The following is a 23,702-nucleotide window of genomic DNA, read 5'->3' on the forward strand; positions in this document are numbered from 1 at the left end:
CCGGGTCTTTGAAATAGGTATCTAAAGCAGACAAAATTTCCTCGTGGGACAGAGTTGCTACGTCGCGTCGGGGAAATAATTTCACTATCACACTGTACGTTTGCACCCCTACACACGCCAATAAATGAGGCTGCCGCTCGTTACCTTGAATTCTGTAGGCGGCGAGATGAAATCCAAACTGGCGTGACCACTCAGTCCATGTCTCTTGGGTTGGGTCAAACTTGCGAAACGGCGGTGCAACTGCATGTTGTGGCTGCGGTAGTGGTGAAGCGGCGGCTGCCGCATCGTGTTGCAGTGCACGTTGACCCTGGACGAGCTGTCCAACGGCATCAAATAACGCCTGCGTCTGCTGATTCTGCAAGCGATAAAATTCGGACAGTACATCTGGCGAAGCCATGACACAAGTAAAAGTAAGCAATTAGAAAGAGCAAGACACTTTCTGTTGACTCATCGCCAACTGTTGTGGCGTAACAAGACAGCTATGCCACACTGAAGTAGCCGAAAGGCACGCGTTAATCTAGAGAGAGGTCTGAAACAGGATACGTAATGAATTGTAGCAAGAAAAGTACGTAGCTGCTATTCTACTTAACTTTTAATCCTTGTTGTATACATCGTTCTTGATGAGACATATCTTGATGATACAAGTGAGACTCTATCTTAAAATGGTTAATGGCGCCTTGCTAGGTCGTAGCCATGAACTTAGCTGAAGGCTATTCTAACTATCTGCTCGGCTAATGAGCGATGCTTCGTCCGTGTAGTCGCTAGCAAAGTCGTCCGTACAACTGGGGCGAGTGCTCTTCCGTATCTCGAGACCTGCCTTGTGGTGGCGCTCGGTCTGCGATCACACAGTGGCGACACGCGGGTCCGACATGTACTAAATGGACCGCGGCCGATTTAAGCTACCACCTAGCAAGTGTGGTGTCTGGCGGTGACACCACAATTTCAATATTTCTTCTGTTACTCAAGGATTTCTACTAGGCCTCTTCTTTGTACCTACTTGATCCTCTGCTGCCTTCACTACTTCATCCCTCAGAGCTACCCATTCTTCTTCTACTGTATTTCTTTCCCCTATTCCTGTCAATTGTTCCCTTATGCTCTCCCTGAAACTCTGTACACCTCTGGTCCTTTCAGTTTATCCAGGTCCCATCTCCTTAAATTCCCACCTTTTTGCAGTTTCTTCAGTTTTAATCTACAGTTCATAACCAATAGGTTGTGGTTAGAGTCCACATTTGCCCTGGGAATGTCTTACAATTTATAACCTGATTCCTAAATCTCTGTCTTACCATTATATAATCTATCTGATACCTTCTAGTATCTCCAGGATTTTTCCATGTATACAACCTTCTTTTATGATTCTTGAAACAAGTGTTAGCTATGATTAAGTTATGCTCTGTGCAAAATTCTACGAGACGGCTTCCTCTTTCATCCCTTACCCCCAATCCACACTCACCTACTATGTTTCCTTCTCTCCCTTTTCCTACTATCGAATTCCAGTCACCCATGACTATTAAATTTTCGTCTCCCTTCACTACCTGCAAAATTTCTTTTATCGCATCATACATTTCATCAATTTCTTCATCATCTGCAGAGCTAGTTGGCATATAAACTTGTACTACTGTAGTTGGCATGGGCTTCGTGTCTATCTTGGCCACAATAATGCGTTCACTATGCTGTTGGTAGTAGCATACCCGCACTCCTATCTTTTATTCATTATTATACCTACTCCTGCATTATCCCTATTTGATTTTGTATTTATAACCCTGTATTCACCTGACCAAAAGTCTTGTTCCACCTGCCACCGTATTTCTCTAATTCCCACCATATCTCACTTCAACCTACCCATTTCCCTTTATAAATTTTCTAACCTACCTGCCCGATTAAGGGATCTGACATTCCACGCTCCGATCCGTAGAACGCCAGGTTTCTTTCTCCTGATAACTACGTCTTCTTGAGTAGTCCCCACCCGGTGATCGGAATGGGGGACCATTTTACCCTCGGAATATTTTACCCAAGAGGAAGCCATTATCATTTAACCATACAGTAAAGCTGCATACCCTCGGGAAAAATTATGGCTGTAGTTTCCCCTTGCTTTCAGCCATTCACAGTACCAGCACAGCAAGGTCGTTTTGTTTAGCGTTACAATGCCATATCAGTCAATCATCCAGACTGTTGCCCCTGCAACTACTGAAAAGGCTGCTGCCCCTCTTCAGGAACCACATGTTTGTCTGGCGTCTCAGCAGATGCCCCTTCGTTGCGGTTGCACCTATGGTACGGCCATCTGTATCGCTGAGGCACGCAAGCCTCCCCACCAACGGCAAGGTTCTTTGTTCATCGGGGGGGAGGGGGGGTTACCAGTGCTACAAGTCCATTTTTGTTGATTGTGAGATACAGAGTCCTCAAGTTAAAAGACCACTGAAAAATCTGCAGTTGAGATACCAGAAATACTCAAGTATATGTATTCAAGTATATAAATCAAGTATATATATATATATATATATATATATATATATATATATATATATATATATATATATATATATACATACATATATATTTCTGGTATATACAAATCTCAACTCAGATCTTTTAACTATAGGACTCTGTATCTCAGAATGAAGAAATATGGACTTGTACCACTATTGAAATAAGCCCTTCATATAGTTACCTGAATTCTTCTCAAAAACAGCTGAGGTGGAAAACTTCAAAATGTAAGGCTGTGGTACCCAACATGAAGAAAATTATCCATATATTAAGGTTATAACGCGTCTGTTTCTGGTGAGCATCTTTTTTTTCTCTTGTATCGGTGATGATTTATCTACTGCCGCTTATTTTCTGCTGCCTGGATTGAATTGTTTCTCTGCCGGAGAACTCTGAGGCGAGAGTGCCATCTGAGTATTTGTAGCTACGGCGTGGTCATCATGCTGATTTGAGGGGAAGCAAAGCGTTCTGCTTGGTAGCGATTCCATTTGAGCTACTTTGTAGTGAAAACGTATTTTCGTTGCGTGTGATTTGGTGTGCTTTTGAACGCGTCTGCATTAAATTACACTGAGAAGGTTGGAGAGTGGTAACTAAAGCCACCTTATGGTTTTGTATTCGTCCAGTGGTGCTGAGAATTGTAATAATATTTCCTACACACCGTCCGCAGAATACAGTGTAATGTGTTTCTTTATTTTAAGATCTGGCAATCTGTATTGATACGATGTGGTTGCTTAGGTAGTGTCATCAAATGAGTAACAGTGTGACACTCGAGGTTACGATCAATGATGGGCAGATTACATTTTGTTTACGTGTGTTACGCACGATTCTTGACTGAATGTAGGAAATCAGTATTCATTTTACCAAAGGGTTTCGTTTCTTATGTGCTTTTCATATCTGCACTATGGACCAGGCCTTTCTGTTGTTGTGCTGGGAGAAAACGTGAAACTTGCAACTGTAATCTGATTGCACTTTGTAAAATCTTTTTGTTTGTAGGATCCAGTAACAACTGGTAGATTAGGAGACGGTCGCAGATCTTGATTTCTGTTTCGTTCCTTTCATCAATTCAGCTAAATGATTTTCCAGTATGGTAGTACTGATTAACTGCGAGGATTTGTATGAACGCCGGCTGTAAGAATAATTAGGGAAACGATTTTATGCCTTTAGTTCACTTATTACATCGACAATAATGCTTACTCATGTCGTACGAATTGTAAGTTATCTTAGTAACTATTTCGGATTGCAGTACATAAGGTTGCTTCGCAAGTTTTAGAGCACAGGCTTTTACGTCGTCTTGTTCTGTCCCGTGACAGCCTTACGTTACTCACAAGCAGTAGTAGATCATTTCAGATGCATTGACAATTTCCGTAGCGTTGCGTATGCGTGTCTGTGATGTCATTTCCGAAGTTTTATTCATTTGTAAAATACACCTCTTTAACTAGGGCAATATCTAGTCCAAATTTAATATTCATTGGTATTATCAAAGTCACATCAAATAATTAATTTCTTATCAAGTAAATTTCGTTTCTATAGTATGATTTTCGGTAAGGAAAAATGACAGATGCGTGAAATTCTTTATGTGACGTATCGGAAGATGAAAGACATTCAGGCATTTACCTGAAAGACATGTTTCGAAGTATGCCTTTTCACTCAAAATTCTGAATTCTTATAATTTCTTTACTTGACTCTATCGGTCTACAAGGGTCATCAAAAATGCTAGACTGAACAGGTATCACATTGATGTAAGGTATACTCCATGAACACCCATGTCTCAAACAGTCAATTTTTTGTGTTACTGTTGAGTCGAAATTTTATTTGCTATTAGATTGCAATGACGGTAGTGTCAGTGCATTCGTATTGTCAATTGCTATTAGAAACGGAAACCAAAAATTAACTGTAGCGTATAACATCGAAAAAAGTTGATTTCCATGCATTATGAAACAGTCGTACATAGAAATATGAGTAATATATAAGCACAGCTGCTTTGCGTGTCCACAACGCGCATTTGTAAACACCTCTATGGCAACGTCTCTTCGTAGCTGAGTAGACGGCTATTGTTTTCGCCTACAGCCGTTTGCGCTTCTCAGTTGAAAGCTGTCAAAAGCGCTGACAGGTATCAGGGATTTTCTTAAGTTAATTTGAAGGCAGGAGTGTCTTTGTAGTGAAGAAGGAATGTATTACAACTCCATGCTTGATGTGGAAATTTTTCATGCATCTCCGTGTTTATGACGTCATATATCTAGGCTTATGTGTCTTACAATAATGTATTTGTGCAGGTATATTCAGCGGCATGTGTGAATACTGTCTGTGAAATACGTTGCGATTAGGTTAGAAGCAATTAAGAAGTAAATTTAAACGTTATGCATGATGCCCTGGTTTTTGACGCATCTCAAAGTTTTGACGTGTGATCTCCTGAACTATGATGGATAGATTGTTGCCTGACAGTATGGGATATGTGTACCTAATTTGGTTGTAACCGGCCTAGCGGTTCAGCAGGAGATATTGAACATACATACGCATACATATGTACATACACCCATTTTTGTAATATACATGGGTTATCGAAAGCAGTTAATATATATAAATTCCAATTAGAATTTTATTGAATGAGGCAGATATTCTTTGCAAAATTCAAGCTAAATGCCGGCATCAACTTTAAATATCATGGGGGCTATTGTTGCATGTGATTTTCTTGCAGATACAAAGTATATAATTTCTCACAATTATACTACAAGGAGTGAACTGTAAACGAGAGAACATTCAATTGGATGATCATGCTGTTTAAACATGCAAGGATACTGTGCATTTCAACTACATTGTTTCAAGTAATCGTTACGATACGCACCTCGCGTGGTTTGTGGGTTTCTCGTCTTGGAAGCCGGTTGAAAATTTTGGCGCTTTGGTATCGTAGGTAAAAGGATGACTGTGCCTTCCCAGGACGCCTGATATATTCACTAGAAATTGGCCTTGGGGCCGAAGCAGGTCGTGATAAACAAACACAAAATTGCATGTAGATCGTACAGTTCTTCCAAAGATTTGTAAACGGCCATATGTGTGTGTCACTGAAGCGTAGTGGAGCATTCACTATGATATTAACTGGCCTGCCATAATAACTAGCATCTTGCTTTTAGATGTCGCCTGGTAGTTTAAATACAATCCATCACTGGGCTGTTTTTATCAGGGTAGTGCTGTGTGAAGCATAGAGAGAACCATTTGGTGTGTTTCTGGATTAAGATCAGAAGTTGGGTTTATGTTGCACATTTCCACTCAGTAAAGTCTTACGGAATTATTTTCGGGAATAACACATCACTTAGGAAGCACTGACTGCACAAAGACGAGGGGTAAGCACAGTATGTGGTGTTCATCCACGGACGCCTTGTTGGAACCCCTTCAAGGAGCTAGGTTTTTTAGCTGGGTCCTCGCAATGCAGCCACTAGTTACTGAAATTCGTCGCTAATAATCCATCACAATTTGAGAAGAACTATGATGTCCGTATCCACAACAGCAGAGGGCAGAATGACCTTTACCCATTGTTAAAGAAGTTGAATATGCAGCAATAAGAATTATTGAGCATTTGTCCACTAAAATTAAATGACTCACAGGTAGCGAAGCAAGTTTAAATCTAATTTAAAATCATTTTCCCAGGAAATAATCCTTCTATTCCATTGACGAATGTCTACTTAAAAACCGGTGGTTAGTAAAAACAAATACAAAAAATAAAAAAGTGTACTTGCAATACTGGAATAATAATGTGTTCATCAATGTTAACACTAATCAAGTATACATAGCGTGTAAACTTACCCGTTCCACATCATTTTGATAAAAGCATCGTTCAGATGATCTATGGAGCATGTAACTAACTGACTAACGACCGGAAGACAGTGACAGATCGGTTGATTACGAGAGCATTGTACATGGGCAGTCCTCTAGTTTTAACTATAGACTTGAAAAACTTACGTAACGAAACTGTAGTTCGTTTGAAAGTATATATCTGCTGTTCAGACAGACGTTGCAATCCCAGCGCCTAAATTGGCGAACACTCCGTTAAAAGAGGAATGTGGAAAGATGTCCATCTCATAAGTAGGCTACGCCATTTTTCTATCTTTTTTAGCTGCTGTATGCTGTGCCTCAGCGATACACATGGCCGTACCGTAGGTGCAACCACAACGGAGGGGTATCTGTTGAGAGACCAGATAAACGTGTGGTTCCTGAAGAGGGGCAACAGCCTTTTCAGTAGATGCAGGGGCAACAGTCTGGATGATTGACTGATCGGGCCTTGCAACACTAAACAAAAGGGCCTTGCTGTGATGGTACTGCGAACGGCTGAAAGCAAGGGTAAACTACAGCCGCAATTTTTCCCGAGGGCATGCAGCTTTACTGTATGGTTAAATGATGATGGCGTCCTCTTGGGTAAAATATTCCGGAGGTAAAATAGTCCCCCATTCGGATCTCTGGGCGGGGACTACTCAAGAGGATGTCGTTATCAGGAGAAAGAAAACTGGCATTCTACGGATCGGAGAGTGGAATGTCAGATCCCTTAATCGGGCAGGTAGGTTAGAAAATTTAAAAAGGGAAATGGATAGGTTGAAGTTAGATATAGTGGGAATTAGTGAAGTTCGCTGGCAGGAGGAACAAGACTTTTGGTCAGGTGAATACAGGGTTATAAATACAAAATCAAATAGGGGTAATGCAGGCGTAGGTTTAATAATGAATAAAAAAATAGGAGTGCGGGTAATCTACTACAAACAGCATAGTGAACGCATTATTGTGGCCAAGATAGGCACGAAGCCCACACCTACTACAGTAGCACAAGTTTATATGCCAACTAGCTCTGCAGATGATGAAGAAATTGATGAAATGTATGATGAGATAAAAGAAATTATTCAGATAGTGAAGGGAGACGAAAATTTAATAGTCATGGGTGACCGGAATTCGATAGTAGGAAAAGGGAGAGAAGGAAACATAGCAGGTGAGTATGGATTGGGGGTAAGAAAAGGAAGAGGAAGCCGTCTGGTAGAATTTTGCACAGAGCATAACTTAATCATAGCTAACACTTGGTTCAAGAATCATAAAAGAAGGTTGTATACATGGAAAAATCCTGGAGATACTAGAAGGTATCAGACAGATTATATAATGGTAAGACAGAGATTTAGGAACCAGGTTTTAAATTGTAAGACATTTCCAGGGCAAATGTGGACTCTGACCACAACCTATTGGTTATGAACTGTAGATTAAAACTGAAGAAACTGCAAAAAGGTGGGAATCTAAGGAGATGGGACCTGGATAAACTGAAAGGACCAGAGGTTGTACAGAGTATCAGGGAGAGCATAAGGGAACAATTGACAGGAATGGAGGAAAGAAATACAGTAGAAGAAGAATGGGTAGCTCTGAGGGATGAAGTAGTGAAGGCAGCAGAGGATCAAGTAGATACAAAGACGAGGGCTAGTAGAAATCCTTGGGTAACAGAAGAAATATTGAAATTGATTGATGAAAGAAGAAAATATAAAATGCAGTAAATAAAGTAGGCAAAAAGGGATACAAACATCTCACAAATAACATCGACAGGAAGTGCAAAATGGCTAAGCAGGGATGGCTAGCGGACAAATGTAAGGATGTAGGGCTTATCGCACTAGGGGCAAGATAGATACTGCCTACAGGAAAATTAAAGAGACCTTTGGAGAAAAGAGAACCACTAGTATGAATATCAAGAGCTCAGATGGAAACCCAGTTCTAAGCAAAGAAGGGAAAGCAGAAAGGTGTAAGGAGTATATAGAGGGCCTTTACAAGGGCGATGTACTTGGGGACAATATTATGTAAATGGAAGAGGATGTAGATGAAGATGAAATAGGAGGTGCGATACTGCGTGAAGAGTTTGCAGAGCACTGAAAGACCTGAGTCAAAATAAGGCCCGGGAGTAGACAACATTCCATTAGAACTACTGACAGCCTTGGGAGAGCCAGTCCTGACAAAACTCTACCACTGGGGAGCAAGATCTATGGGACCGGTGAAATACCCTCAGTCTTCAAGAAGGGTCGTCGAGCAGATACGCAAAACTATAGACCTATAACTCTGACGTCGATCTGTTGTAGAATTTTAGAACATGTTTTTTACTCGAGTATCATGTCGTTTTTGGAAACCCAGAATCTACTGTGTAGGAATCAACATGGATTCCGGAAACAGCGATCGTGTGAGACCCAACACGCTTTATTTGTTCAAGAGACCCAGAAATATTAGATACAGGCTCCCAGGTAGATGCTATTTTTCTCGACATCCGGAAGGCGTTTGATACAGTTCCGCACTGTCGCCTGATAAACAAAGTAAGAGCCTACGGAATATCAGACCAGCTGTGTGGCTGGATTGAAGAGTTTTTAGCAAACAGAACACAGCATGTTGTTATTAATGGAGAGACGTCTACAGACGTTAAAGTAACCTCTGCGTGCCACAGGGGAGTGTGTATGGGACCATTGCTTTTCACAATATATATAAATGACCTAGTAGATAGTGTCGGAAGTTCCACGCGACTCTTCGCGGATGATGCTGTAGTATACAGAGAAGTTGCAGCATTAGAAAATTGTAGCGAAATGCAGGAAGATCTGCAGCGGATAGGCACTTGGTGCAGGGAGTGGCAACTGTCCCTTAACATAGACAAATGTAATGTATTGCGAATACATAGGTAGAAGGATCCTTTATTGTATGATTATATGATAGCGGAAAAAACACTGGTAGCTGTTACTTCTGTAAAATATCTGGGAGTATGCGTGCGGAACGATTTGAAGTGGAATGATCATATAAAATTAATTGTTGGTAAGGCGGGTACCAGGTTGAGATTCATTGGGAGAGTGCTTAGAAAATGTAGTCCATCAACAAAGGAGGTGGCTTACAAAACACTCGTTCGACCTATACTTGAGTATTGCTCATCAGTGTGGGATCCGTACCAGATCGGTTTGACGAAGGAGATAGAGAAGATCCAAAGAACAGCGGTGCGTTTCGTCACAGGTTTTTTGGTAACCGTGATAGCGTTACGGAGATGGTAAATAAACTCAAGTGGCAGACTCTGCAAGAGAGGCGCTCTGCATCGCGGTGTAGATTGCTCGCCAGGTTTCGAGAGGGTGCGTTTCTGGATGAGGTATCGAATATATTGCTTCCCCCTACTTATACCTCCCGAGGAGATCACGAATGTAAAATTAGAGAGATTAGAGCGCGCACGGAGGCTTTCTGACAGTCGTTCTTCCCGCGAACCATACGCGACTGGAACAGGAAAGGGAGGTAATGACAGTGGCACGTAAAGTGCCCTCCGCCACACACCGTTGGGTGGCTTGCGGAGTATAAATGTAGATGTAGACTTAAAGAAGAATATAAAAATCCCAATCTCAAAGAAGGTAGGTATTGACAGATGCGAAAATTACCGAACTACCAGTTTAATATGTCACTGCTGCAAAATACTAATGCGAATTCTTTACAGACGAATGGAAAAACTGGTAGAAGCCGACCTTGGGGAAGATCGGTTTGGATTCCGTAGAAATATTGGTACATGTGAGGTAATACTGACCTTACGACTTATCATAGAAGAAAGATTAAGGATTGGCACACCTACATTTCTAGCATTTGTAGACTTAGAGAAAGCTTTTCACAATGTTGACTGGAATACTCTGTTACAAAGTCTGACGGTGGCAGGGGCAAAATATAGGGAGCGAAAGGCTATTTACAATTTTTACAGAAACCAGATGCCAGTTATAAGAGTCGAGGGACATGAAAGGAAAGCAGTGGTTGGGAAGGGAGTGAGACACGGTTGTAGCCTCTCCCCGATGTTCTTCAATCTGTATATTGAGCAAGCAGTAAAGGAAACAAAAGAAAAATTCGGAGTAGGTATTAAAATCCAGGAAGAAGAAATAAAAACTTTGAGGTTCGCCGATGGCCTTTTAATTCTGCCAGAGACAGCAAAGGACTTGGAAGAGCAGTTGAACGGAATCGACAGTGTCTTGAAAGGAGGATAGAAGATGAACATCAACAAAAGCAAAACGAGGATAATGGAATGTAGTCGAATTAAGTCGAGTGATGCTGAGGGAATTAGATTAGGAAATGAGACACGTAAAGTAGTAATGGAGTTTTGCTTTTTGGGGAGCAAAACAAGTCATGATGGTCGGAGTAGAGAGGATATAAAATGTAGACTGGCAATGGCAAAGAAAGCGTTTCTGAAGAAGAGAAATTTGTTAACATCGAATGTAGATTTAAGTGTCAGGAAGTCGTTTGTGAAAGCATTTGTATGGAGTGTAGCCATGTATGGAAGTGAAACATGGACGATAAATAGTTTGGACAAGAAGAGAATAGAAGCTTTTGAAATGTTGTGCTACAGAAGAATGCTGAAGATTAGATGGGTAGATCACATAACTAATGAGGAGGTATTGAATAGAATTGTGGAGAAGAGGAGTTTATGGCACAACTTGACAAGAAGAAGGGACCGGTTGGTAGGACATGTTCTTAGGCATCAAGGGATCACAAATTTAACACTGGGGGGCAGCGTGGAGGGTATAAATCGTAGAGGGAGACCAAGAGATGAATACACTAAGCAGATTCAGAAGGAAGTAGGTTGCAGTAAATACTGGGAGATGAATAAGCTCGCACAGGATAGAGTAGCATGGAGAGCTGCATCAAACCAGTCTCAGGACCGAAGACTACAGCAAGAACAACAACAACAACCACTACTGAAATAAGCCCTTCATATCTTGTGCAAGAAACAAAGGAAAACATCAAAATGTCCTGTAACAAATGTAAAGCTGTGTTACCCAGCATGAAGAAAATGATCAAGATGCTGCCCCACGAGAAAGGAGTGTCCTTGAAAATGGCCTGTAAGGCAAAAAGTGGCTAATCGTGTATGATATAATACATTGAATTCATGTCAGAAACAGTCGAGCTGGAAAATTTCAATAATTCCTTTAAGAATGTTTGTGGAAGAGAGCAAGTTAGAAAGACGTATTTCAATTTGAAAACCGTGTTTTCTACATAGGAGTGGACCTATAAGGTGCCTATTTTGTTTCACCTACGTTGCAGGAGATCCACTGAGAAGTCCTTACACATCCTCCATGCAGCTCTGGTCTCTCCCCATGCGATTTCCATATATTTGGAGCCCTGAAGAAGAATTCGTGGCCGTCGATTTGCTTCAGACGAAAAGGTGCACGCCAGGACACAATACTGGTTCAGTGGGCAACAGCACACGTTTTTTCTATGGAAGCAATGACCTTCTTGTCCCACAGTGGGATATTTGTATTAACATTTGCCGGCTACTTTTGAAAGATTAATGAATTTATTTATTTTATTCCATGTGTCTTACTTTCATTTGAGTGCCCCTTATACTTGGACGAACAGTGTGATGAACTTCATGTAATCCATACGATATTTCAGTGCCTGTGTTGTTCAGAAATGCGATGCAACTGCAATGCTCGCATATCCGAAGGAACATTGCACCGTACTTCTGAAAACACAAGCACTGCAATGTCGTATTTTTCCTCCGACCCGGTCAGACGACTTTCAGTCAAAATGTCTCCCCCTGCACGGGAATATACACTCCTGGAAATGGAAAAAAGAACACATTGACACCGGTGTGTCGGACCCACCATACTTGCTCCGGACACTGCGAGAGGGCTGTACAAGCAATGATCACACGCACGGCACAGCGGACACACCAGGAACCGCGGTGTTGGCCGTCGAATGGCGCTAGCTGCGCAGCATTTGTGCACCGCCGCCATCAGTGTCAGCCAGTTTGCCGTGGCATACGGAGCTCCATCGCAGTCTTTAACACTGGTAGCATGCCGCGACAGCGTGGACGTGAACCGTATGTGCAGTTGACGGACTTTGAGCGAGGGCGTATAGTGGGCATGCGGGAGGCCGGGTGGACGTACCGCCGAGTTGCTCAACACGTGGGGCGTGAGGTCTCCACAGTACATCGCTGTTGTCGCCAGTGGTCGGCGGAAGGTGCACGTGCCCGTCGACCTGGGACCGGACCGCAGCGACGCACGGATGCACGCCAAGACCGTAGGATCCTACGCAGTGCCGTAGGGGACCGCACCGCCACTTCCCAGCAAATTAGGGACACTGTTGCTCCTGGGGTATCGGCGAGGACCATTCGCAACCGTCTCCATGAAGCTGGGCTACGGTCCCGCACACCGTTAGGCCGTCTTCCGCTCACGCCCCAACATCGTGCAGCCCGCTTCCAGTGGTGTCGCGACAGGCGTGAATGGAGGGATGAATGGAGACGTGTCGTCTTCAGCGATGAGAGTCGCTTCTGCCTTGGTGCCAATGATGGTCGTATGCGTGTTTGGCGCCGTGCAGGTGAGCGCCACAATCAGGACTGCATACGACCGAGGCACACAGGGCCAACACCCGGCATCATGGTGTGGGGAGCGATCTCCTACACTGGCTGTACGCCACTGGTGATCGTCGAGGGGACACTAAATAGTGCACGGTACATCGAAACCGCCATCGAACCCATCGTTCTACCATTCCTAGACTGACAAGGGAAATTGCTGTTCCAACAGGACAATGCACGTCCGCATGTATCCCGTGCCACCCAACGTGCTCTAGAAGGTGTAAGTCAACTACCCTGGCCAGCAAGATCTCCGGATCTGTCCCCCATTGAGCATGTTTGGGACTGGATGAAGCGTCGTCTCACGCGGTCTGCACGTCCAGCACGAACGCTGGTCCAACTGAGGCGCCAGGTGGAAATGGCATGGCAAGCCGTTCCACAGGACTACATCCAGCATCTCTACGATCGTCTCCATGGGAGAATAGCAGCCTGCATTGCTGCGAAAGGTGGATATACACTGTACTAGTGCCGACATTGTGCATGCTCTGTTGCCTGTGTCTATGTGCCTGTGGTTCTGTCAGTGTGATCATGTGATGTATCTGACCCCAGGAATGTGTCGATAAAGTTTCCCCTTCCTGGGACAATGAATTCACGGTGTTCTTATTTCAATTTCCAGGAGTGTATATACTGGATGTACCCATACACGTTGCAGCCACGTGGTTGACAACATATGGAAGTTTGCGTCGGATAGCCTAACGGTGTCTGAGAACTATAGATCTATTTGTGACGGCTCCGTTCCTCCGCAGGAGAGGAAGAACTGGTACGTGCTGTTCCAGTATGAGGCGCCAGACTACCAGAGGCTCGGATGCTTCGCCCTCACGCAGACGCCCGGCGAGAATCCGTACGAAATCAACATCAACGGCAGTTTCAGCAGGCAACCTGAGTAAGTGCACGATGGACACCACGCCACGCAGGGGGCACGGCCAAAACGCGACACCTACTTCATCGTTTCTGTAAAATGTGGGACTCTTCTAGCAATACGAAAGAGGTTTTTTCATTTAAGAACTTTCAGCATTGCAGCGCGTCAGCAATCGTAAGTATCGAAATAATTATGAAAAATCTAGACTACCACAAATCATTTCGCAATATCGAAAAGAGTGTCTTGGCAAATGGTAGTACACAGAGGGCCACCTGATTTTGTTCCATAATTGTGTCTAGAATACCACATCGATATTGAGGCAAGTAAATTTACTTTAAATGGCTTTAAATATTTTTTACAGCATCTGCAAACTGTTGAAAAATTTGTGCCATGACATTTTTTTTTCCTAATATCTTTGGCAGTCACCTTATCTACCCATATAATCTTCAGCATTCTTCTGTAGCAGCATATTTGAAAAACTATTCTCTTTTCATCTGGACTATTTATCGTCGATGTTTCATTTACGTTCACGGCACTACACTGCAGATGAATACTTCCAGAAAAGATTTCCTAAGATTTAAATTCTATACTAATAAATTTATCTTTTTCACTAACGATTGTATAGTTACTGAGAGCCTACATTTCATTTCAATAGTTGTTTTGCTACCGGCTGGCCGGTGTGGCCGAGCTGTTCTAGGCGCTTCAGTCTGGAACCGCGTGACCGCCACGGTCGCAGGTTCGAATCCTGACTCGGGCATGTGTGATGTCCTTCGTTTAGTTGGGTTTAAGTGGTTATAAGTTCTAGGGGACTAATGACCTCAGATGTTAAGTTCCATTGATAATTGCGGTTTGTTTCCTTCAAGACATTTTTAACTATCATCAACTCATCACGTCCGATCTCAAAACTAATTAACACTCATAATTGTAACAGTGTCTATTTAGAGCAAGCCTGATTTGCGCTACTACCGCCAGTCTTCTACCACTGGCGCGAAATTTGAACAGCCCCATCCTTCAGATACAGAAACACGTCTACCATCTTTCGTTTAAGTCGCAAAATCCGTTCTTGGTATTGCGATTTTTTTTTTCATCAGCGTAGCTTATGACACTGTTTACAATGCAAACAAACCACTGTTAATGAATGATCGCATTATCCCCTACTTGGAATTAAGGAACTCGTAGACAATAACTAGGTCTAACTATCCAGAGCGACCACATAAAGCAAATAATAGGAAAAGCAGATGGAAGGCAGATTCATAGAAAGAACCTTAAGAAAATGTAACTCGCCCACGAAGAAAGTACCTTGTAAGGCGCTTGCTTAAGCGATTCTAGAGTATCGTTCATCAGTATGTAATCCTTCCCAGGTACAGTTGACAAAAGATCCAACGAAGTGCGGCTCCTTTCGTCGCAGGATTGTTAAGTCAGTGCGAGACCGTTACCGAGTTGCTTAACGAACTCCACTGTCACTCGATACAACAGAGGCGTTGCTCTTTATGGAAATTTTTACTACTGAAATTCCGAAAAAAGCGCTTTCAAGGAATCGTCGTACGATACATTACTTTCTCCCCTCGCGTAATGACCACGAAGAGAAAATTCGAGAAATTAGGGCCAATACAGAGACTTAGCGGCAATCACTCTTCTTCGCGATTAGATCAGGATTGGAGGGATCAGGTGGTAGTACGAGAAGTATTCTCCGCCACACACAATTTGGTGGATTGCAGAGTATGATGTAGGTGTAGACAACTAAATGCTAGATGGAGTGGTCACGCTGGTTAGGACGAAAAATAACTGAAGAGAAAAATTTCACTCGAATGAGCAGGAACTGAGATTCAAATGATAACCTTCCAGCATTTGAAATAGCGTAAAATGCAGCAGAAAAAGTGAGGAAACTTAACGTAAGATGACAAAGGGTGAAGCTCCTGTACGTCCGCAGCTCGTGGTCGTGCGGTAGCGTTCTCGCTTCCCACGCCCGGGTTCCCGGGTTCGATTCCCGGCGGGGTCAGGGATTTTCTCTGCCTCGTGATGACTGGGTGTTGTGTGATGTCCTTAGGTTAGTTAGGTTTAAGTAGTTCTAAGTTCTAGGGGACTGATGACCGTAGATGTTAAGTCCCATAGTGCTCAGAGCCATTTGAACCATTTTTTTGAAGATCCTGTAAGTCTGGATGTGAGTAGGCTAAGAACAGCTTCAACAAAGACTTTCACGCGTGACAGACTCGCTTATCGATAATTAAGAACATTTTCAGTCTGTATATTTGGAGCGCACAACTGTGTTTTGAGTAAATGAACCAGTCTTTTATTGCGACTGGTAGCGGGAACTTTTTTTACACCCTATAAAGGCACAGTCACGGAGTTCGACAACATCCACTGTGGATAAAATTCGCTGTCCGAACAATGCTGTAGAGATCAAAGCACTATTCTCATTAATAATTTTAAATGTTTTTCAAATACGTATTGCTTCATTGAAATAGAAAAAATAATGCCTTATTTACCTTTTTTTCAGTTTCCCTGTGTCAGGTAATGCAGTATTCAAAGGAAACCGAATGATAAAGGTATATGATGGTAAATGTAAGTATGTGTTAAAATATTATTCATATTACATTAAAGATTACGCGGAAAATTTTGTTTCTCTTGCGCTTAAGTTAGACGTAAAGAACATCAAAACATATATTATTATTTACGCTGGGAAATGTCAGTTATTACACATATACAAATAGTCTACATCTTCTCGAATACCAGCAACAAAGCTTCCTCGAACTTTATGAAGTTTTACAAAGTCTAAACTTTTACAGTACACCAGAATTTTCACGTTTCGTTCTACAAAAATACCCTGCAATGTAAATCGGTACATGGTGTTACTAAATATATACAATGGTAGTTCAGTGCCTCCATTCTATCAGTGTCACTCTTACTGCATTCCTCCAGTGGAGCTCTATCGTGAAATATTTCAAGTATAGTTTCTCCAAAGTCTCATACATGCCAAACGTGGATATCGTAATACTAGATCACACATAATAAAGTGAAGGATAATATGTTTCACCAGGTTCCTCGCGTATTCATATAGTCTAAAAGCCACAATATTACTCAAGTTACAATATTACTCATTCACAACCACATAGGAAACAACTGGTCACCAGCGGTACAAAGACTGACATTAGAAACAGAAACGATACAAGCAGAATACATTGCAAAGGAGAACATACTTGGTCTAGAGAACAAATCTATGCCTAACTTATTTTCCGGGTTATTCTGAAAAACAACGAAAATTCTAAATTTCTCCAAGATATCTTACACGTCAGTATCAATATAACTGACGCAAAAATTAATTCCAATTTAAATAAAAAGTAAAATAATACTATGAGCTATTGCTAAGTATGTGTTACAATTAGACTTCAAGTATATCACAAAACATATATGCTTTTCGCCGTTTTCATTTCAGGGGACAAGGAGTTTACTGGGGACTACAATGTGGTGTACGGAGACAAGGATATATTCATTGATCACTTCTGCTATTTGGGAAATGGTGAGCCTACATGTTATATGCATTCCGATATCTCAAAAACTCTGCCTTTCCATTTGCGCTATATTTAGGGCAAGTGTAAATATCAAATAGAGATTGATTTTTATCTGTATACAGTCCACTTGTTTTGTAAATGCAGATTGCTCTACATTGTCTGCCTGACGTAAATTTTTATAGGAAATACATCAAATTACAAACAATGAACTTAATTAATGGAACTTCCATCAAGAGCTTTGCTTAAAGTTATGTATTTAGCGGAGTGAATTTTAGATTCTTCGTAGTGTGAGGATGACGAGTGCACATGTAGCAATGTTGCAAAGGCATACTGTAATTACTTTATATCCACGAAATTCGTCTAATTTGAAGAACAGCTACAATGGTGATTTTCGTATGTCCATTCTTTTCATAGAAGGATTGAGGGACTTCGGCCGTCCACTTACGTAATAAAATGGATTACTACTACCATCCTCTCGATGTTATTTCTTATATGGCTTCAGGCATTAGCTGACGCTGAGGGGGTTAACTCTAACCGTATACACGATTCATCAGCGGCCAGCATGTATGAAATGGTTTCGCATACTACTTGTAACAGTAGACATACGAGATAAATCTGACTCACAACCAGAAAGTGGAGCACTGAAAGAAGAAGAGAAGAAAATCTTCACCGAACACTAGATAAAAGTTCCGTGGTCCTCAGTAGCCCAAAACGAAGAAGAAGAAGATGACGGAGAAAGGGTACGTCGTAGCAATAAAATGTCGTTTTTACTAACACTTCGTTAAGTAATTTTGTTGCCACGTTTTCTTCTAATGCGAAAAGTGGTATCTAGAAAATGTATGGTCGAGTTCAGAAGGAATCAAATCTAGTGAAGAAGTTGACTGACCTGGGGAAACGCAAAAAGTATGCAGAAGAGCAAGAGAGCAAAAGATTAGCCATCTTCCTACACATGCAAAGATTTCAAAGTAACATATTCAATTTCTGTTAATAACTATATATCTATCAACATCTATTGCAAATAAATGTTAATTCTTTTAGAAGAGTGTATCTCTCATCGTTTCATATATAAAGGTTAGTTCCCATTTCATTCACGGACGTAAGCATGTTCCTCATGGCTGGTGGTATGACTCTTTACGGGCTATGTATTATTTCCCCATCCTTATCAGCGTGATCACAACGTGTGAAGTTGAAAAATGTTTTAAGCTTCTGCCAGGAAAGACAGTAGATGAAGTTTCCTAAGCGGGACCTTGAAGCTTTCCGGACGTCGTCCTTCGAGTGACTGTCAGGCTGTCTGTAGTAGTCTCCAGCTCACATTTCTGGATTACGTCCATTTATTAGTAGGGGTTGGGCGGGAGCGGAGGCAGAGCTGAATAATGGCACACGGTTTTTTCCCACAGAGCGTTAGCGCAACTAATTACCTGGTAGGCGCTGCCATTGTCTGTCGGCGCACGCACGGCGATCACGCTGCGTGCGAGCGAGGTCGGCGACTGCAGGAAGCCGCTGGTTGTGACCGGTCTAGCGTGAACTTAGAGCCGACCGACGTCTCGAACCAAGTCTAGAGTGACCGACAAAGCAAGTCTTCCTTGGCACCTCTGAATCAGAAACCTCTCACTGTAGACGTACTCTTTAACGTCAGAAGCTACACACGAGAACCGCCAAGAATCAGAGAAAACTGACAGTCCTAAGGACTTACGTAAAACATCCGCTTCAGGCGTGTTCTTTCTTTTGATCTGTCATATGGCGATTGAGTCATAGAAGTTGAATTGTTCCCTAGAAATATTCCTCGCTCTTTGACGATGTACACAGATATTTTCAAAAAATATTCCGTCTAAAATCATTCGAGAATATAAAGCAATTTCTCAGGTGTCACTTGTGGCATCTCTACGCGAATTACACTCCATATTCCAATAGCTAGTAACTACTTACGACAGCTGGATGGAGCTCGAGCATATCCCTGTTACCTGCTGACCGACAACAAGCTTCAGGCCCCTCTCCAAAGTCCAACAAGGCTCTTAGGCCCAGGCGAGCCGTCACTGAAGTGCAGGACGTATCCTGTGCCCTGTTTGCCTTCTCCCCTTCAGAAGAAAGGAAAGAGGGCTAATTAAGGATGTACATATCGTCGACGCTCACCAGGCACGAAGCAACAGCTTAGAATGGGCAAACACCAGTAAGGAAAAGAGATGCCCCATGAAAACGAACTGTCCTGACATTTGTGCTAAATAATTTGGGGCAACCTCAGTCAGGATGTAAAGAAGAGGATCTCATGCACCTCCTGCTCCTGTTAAATTTGCCTCTTCTCTGTAAACCATTACACCATACACCTCACACGGTTTCCAATACAGACATACATCACAAAGCTGCATGATGGAAGAGACACACCGAGTCTCATCTTCAACATTTTCGTCTGTTCGTAGGAGCAATGCAATGTTAGAAAATACAATGATCAATGTACAAATCCAGGACTTCGTACAGAACATTATAACAACAACAAAATTTTTTTACAGAAAATACGTTCTGACAGAAACACTACACAACAATGTCTGTTGTAATTGGCAAAGCAGAGGTTGGGCGATACACCAGAAAGAAACTACTTGTCATAATGAAATTTCGTCACAGAACGCCAGACCAGACTATCCAGGACAGTCCTTTCACTATTCCACAACATCATATTCCACAAATGGGAAATTTGTAATTACATGGAAAGCTCCAGAATGAGAATTTTACTCTGCAGCGGAGTGTACGCTGATATGAAACGTTCTGGCGGATTAAGATTGTGCGCCAGACCGAGATCTGAACTCGGAACCTTTGCATTTCGCGAGCAAGTGCTCTACCAACTGAGCTACCCTAGCCCCCGACTCACGACCCGTCTTCACAGCTTTACTTCCATCAGTATATCGTGTCCTACCTTGCAAATTTCACAGAAGCTCTTCTTCACTCTGGAAGCACCTCCAGGTTGTGGCAAAACCATGTCTCCGCAATATCCTTTCATCCAGGAATGCTACTTCAGATAGTTTCGCAGGAGAGCTTCTGTGAAGGACGGGTCGTGAGTCGTGCTTGGGTAGCTTAGTTGGTAGAGCACTTGCCCGCGAAAGGCAAAGGTTCCGAGTTCAGATCTCGGGCCAGCACGCAGTTTTAATCTACTAGGAAGTTTCATATCAACGCACACTCCGCTGCAGAGCGAAAATCCCATTCTGAAAACATCCCTCAAACTGTGACAGAGCCATGTCTCCGCAATATCCTTTCTTCCGGGAGTGCAAGTTCTTCAAGTTTCGCAGGAGAGCTTCTGTGAATTTGGAAGGTAGGAGACGAGGTACTGGCGGAAGTAAAGCTGTGACGACGGGTCCTGAGTCGTGCTTGGGTAGCTCAGTTGGTAGAGCACTTGCCCACGAAAGGCAAAGGTTCGAGTTCCGGCCCGACACACAGTTTTAATCTGCCAGGAAGTTTAAATTCAACGCACACTCCGCTGCAGAGTGAAAATCCCATTCTGAAAACATCCCCCAAACTGTGACAGATCCATGTCTCTGCAATATCCTTTCTTCCGGGAGTGCAAGTTCTGCAAGTTTCGCAGGAGAGCTTCTGTGAAGTTTGGAAGGTAGGAGACGAGGTACTGGCGGAAATAAAGCTCTGAAGACGGGTCCTGAGTCGTGCTTGGGTAGCTCAGTTGGTAGAGCACTTGCCGCGACAGGCAAAGGTCCCGAGTTCGAGTCTCGGTTCGGCACACAGTTTTAATCTGCCATGAAGTTTCAGATGGAAAGTTACTGACACTATTACTGCTAAATTTACGCACCAAATACCCACTTGACAATATGGAACATTTGTTCATTTTAGAAATGACGATTTTCTGGCGCGAAATATCGGAATTCTGACAATTCCCTTATCTGCAGAGACTAAATCAGGCACCTTCCGTAAAAGTGAAAAATTGGGGACTCATATGTTCCAATACCAGTTCATTGAAAGACCACTGGCCAACTTAATCACGTGAAGGTGTAATTCGGAAGCTTTACGATTTGCACACAATTAAGCTTTTGAGTATAAAGTTGCAGAACGTGTTTGCTAATAGTCTGACTAGACCATTTTCACAACTAAGCAGCGTTCCTAGGTTGTTGCACTATTCTGTAGTAGAGCAACGTTTTCTGGCGTTCTGTATAGTTTCCAATAACTCTCTAGTGATCTCTTAGCTGTGTAGATAACGCTCTGACAGAAAATGTGAAACTGCGTTTCGGATCAACTGTTTTATATTCACTACTTTGTTGCGAATGTAGTATATATACAAGCAAAGTACATGTACTTAGTTTTATAGAAATGTGAGATGGATAGCTCCCATTACGTATAAATAACTTTTCTTTTGCAGAAATGGCCCAGATCTTCACAACTGACAAGAAACCCAGCGCTGAGGTGCTCCAACGAATCTGGAAGGTTGTTGACGAACATCCTGAAGTGGAAAAATCCAAATTCAAGGAAGCAATCTGCTAATACTTTACTTGTTGACAAATGGAAGTTTGAGGAAGCTGTTTCTAAGATTTCTAATCTGTGTTTCCTTCCAATGAGCTTCCTTCTATTGAGTGATAACTGAACACGTACAGGACCCAACTAAACCCAATCTTTACACATACGTTACACAGATTATTTTATAGATTATTAATAATATTGAAAGTTTCATTATTTGACACCAGTAAATAAAAGAAATGAATAAATACTGAATACATCGCTTATGCAAGGAATAGGAAATACGCTGTTTCGAAATGACTGTCACAACCCACAAACTGGAAAACTATATTGATAATAATCAAAACTCTGTTTACTTTCTCGTAATATCGGCACATATCAGGAACCTTACGGCAACAGATTGATGACAGGTACATTTTTGTTAGAGAACGGGATATAATGTGAAATAAGGTCAACTATGGCGACGTCCAGAATACGCCTGCAACAGCATATGTCACTACGATCTTTTAGGCGAACTCCAGATCTCCTCAAATTCAGTTAACTGACTCTACCTTATTTCATTTTTATTGTGTGACCCACTCCACGTATTCAACGTACATATCTTTCCCATACCACTGCAGAAACACCACAAGATTTCGTTCAGTCTCTGCTTCTGCATACTGTCTTCGAACATCTGGTATTCTTAAGTCATGTCTACTGGCATGTAGACAGTTAAAAAAAGCGGAATTGAAGGAGAATATCAATCAGTATATGGAAACCAGGAAGAGTGGAGACTGGTGGAGTTCTCAAACTCATTTTATCTATTTGTCACGAAGTACACCTAAAAGAAAAGAAGGTAGACAAGAATAGACCAGCATACATGAGTAGGCCTATATGTCAATTACATTATGTGATCGTTAGAGAATGATTTAGCTGCTGAGTATTTGAATGGGAAGTATACTTAGGAATCAATACGAATTAAGATCATGACATAGTTCTACACCATAGGCAATTAAGGGAACAGAAAATGTTAGTGGGATATTTGCAAAATGTAACTGAATAAGGTAAAGTAGAAACCCTTTATACATTGTCCATCAAGCTGTCGAAGGAGGCCCAAAGGGATAAATGCGAAACGTCCTAGACGATCAGTGTGGAAACCAGTGCTTCAGACAGCAGAACACCCAAATATACGGTACAATAAAACATCACTTGAAAAAAATACACAAACAAAATGTTTCAATGGTACAGACGACGAGTTTGCTGGTCAGGCTGTCTTAGAATGATGAATAAAGTGGATCACAATGAATGAATCCAGCAAAAGTACTTCAACCGTAATCACTTGATAACTGAAACTGTCATATCTAGGCAGAAACAATAATACAGCTGAAAATAATCAAGTGAAATCTGCGTTAGCCGTAGTTAATAAAATGAATGTACAAGTAATTCCCAGAAAGGAATTTTTGGATTGTTTTTACCTTGACTAGGAGTGTTCCTACATAAAATGAAGCTTATAGAAATCATTTCGTATACTTTTATGAAAACGTAGAAGTACCGTTAAAAGTAAATGACTGGGAAGTAAAGCGACGAAGGTTAAGATAAGAAAATGTTGGATTCACTACTTGATAACCGCTGGTTAAAAAATGTGATTTCATAATTTATCCACTGTATTTAACTCTTGTTGCAAAATACAGGCGCTGAGAAGTATATAGAACCAGAGAAATTAGTCTTCACACTGTTTTGGTATTTTCATATTTCTCTGCTCTGGAAGAAAACATAAATTGTAATTTAATGGCTCTGAGCACTATGGGACTCAACTGCTGAGGTTATTAGTCCCCTAGAACTTAGAACTAGTTAAACCTAACTAACCTAAGGACATCACAAACATCCATGCCCGAGGCAGGATTCGAACCTGCGACCGTAGCGGTCTTGCGGTTTCAGACTGCAGCGCCTTTAACCGCACGGCCACTTCGGCCGGCAAATTGTAATTTAACAAATCATAATACATTCTTATCTGTTACCGTATTGAAAACTCAAGCAAATGGATAACCTTGTCGACAAATTTAATGAAAGCTGT

The 23,702-nt window shown here is 42.0% G+C and overlaps 1 protein-coding gene across 1 annotated transcript in view; it reads left to right on the plus strand.

Annotated features, from left to right (window-relative positions):
* Positions 1-23,059, plus strand: part of LOC126412469 (uncharacterized) — a 64,616-nt gene extending 41,557 nt beyond the window's left edge. The window contains exons 3-6 of the mRNA XM_050082080.1: positions 13,582-13,718; positions 16,192-16,256; positions 17,128-17,211; positions 21,555-23,059. Of these exons, the coding sequence (XP_049938037.1) occupies positions 13,582-13,718; positions 16,192-16,256; positions 17,128-17,211; positions 21,555-21,676 (408 nt within the window). The 3' untranslated portion in view covers positions 21,677-23,059. The remainder of the gene's footprint in view (positions 1-13,581; positions 13,719-16,191; positions 16,257-17,127; positions 17,212-21,554) is intronic.
* The last annotated feature ends 643 nt before the right edge of the window (positions 23,060-23,702 follow it).

Source organism: Schistocerca serialis, chromosome 7 (assembly GCF_023864345.2).
Source record: "Schistocerca serialis cubense isolate TAMUIC-IGC-003099 chromosome 7, iqSchSeri2.2, whole genome shotgun sequence".
NCBI classification, from domain to species: Eukaryota; Metazoa; Arthropoda; class Insecta; order Orthoptera; family Acrididae; genus Schistocerca; species Schistocerca serialis.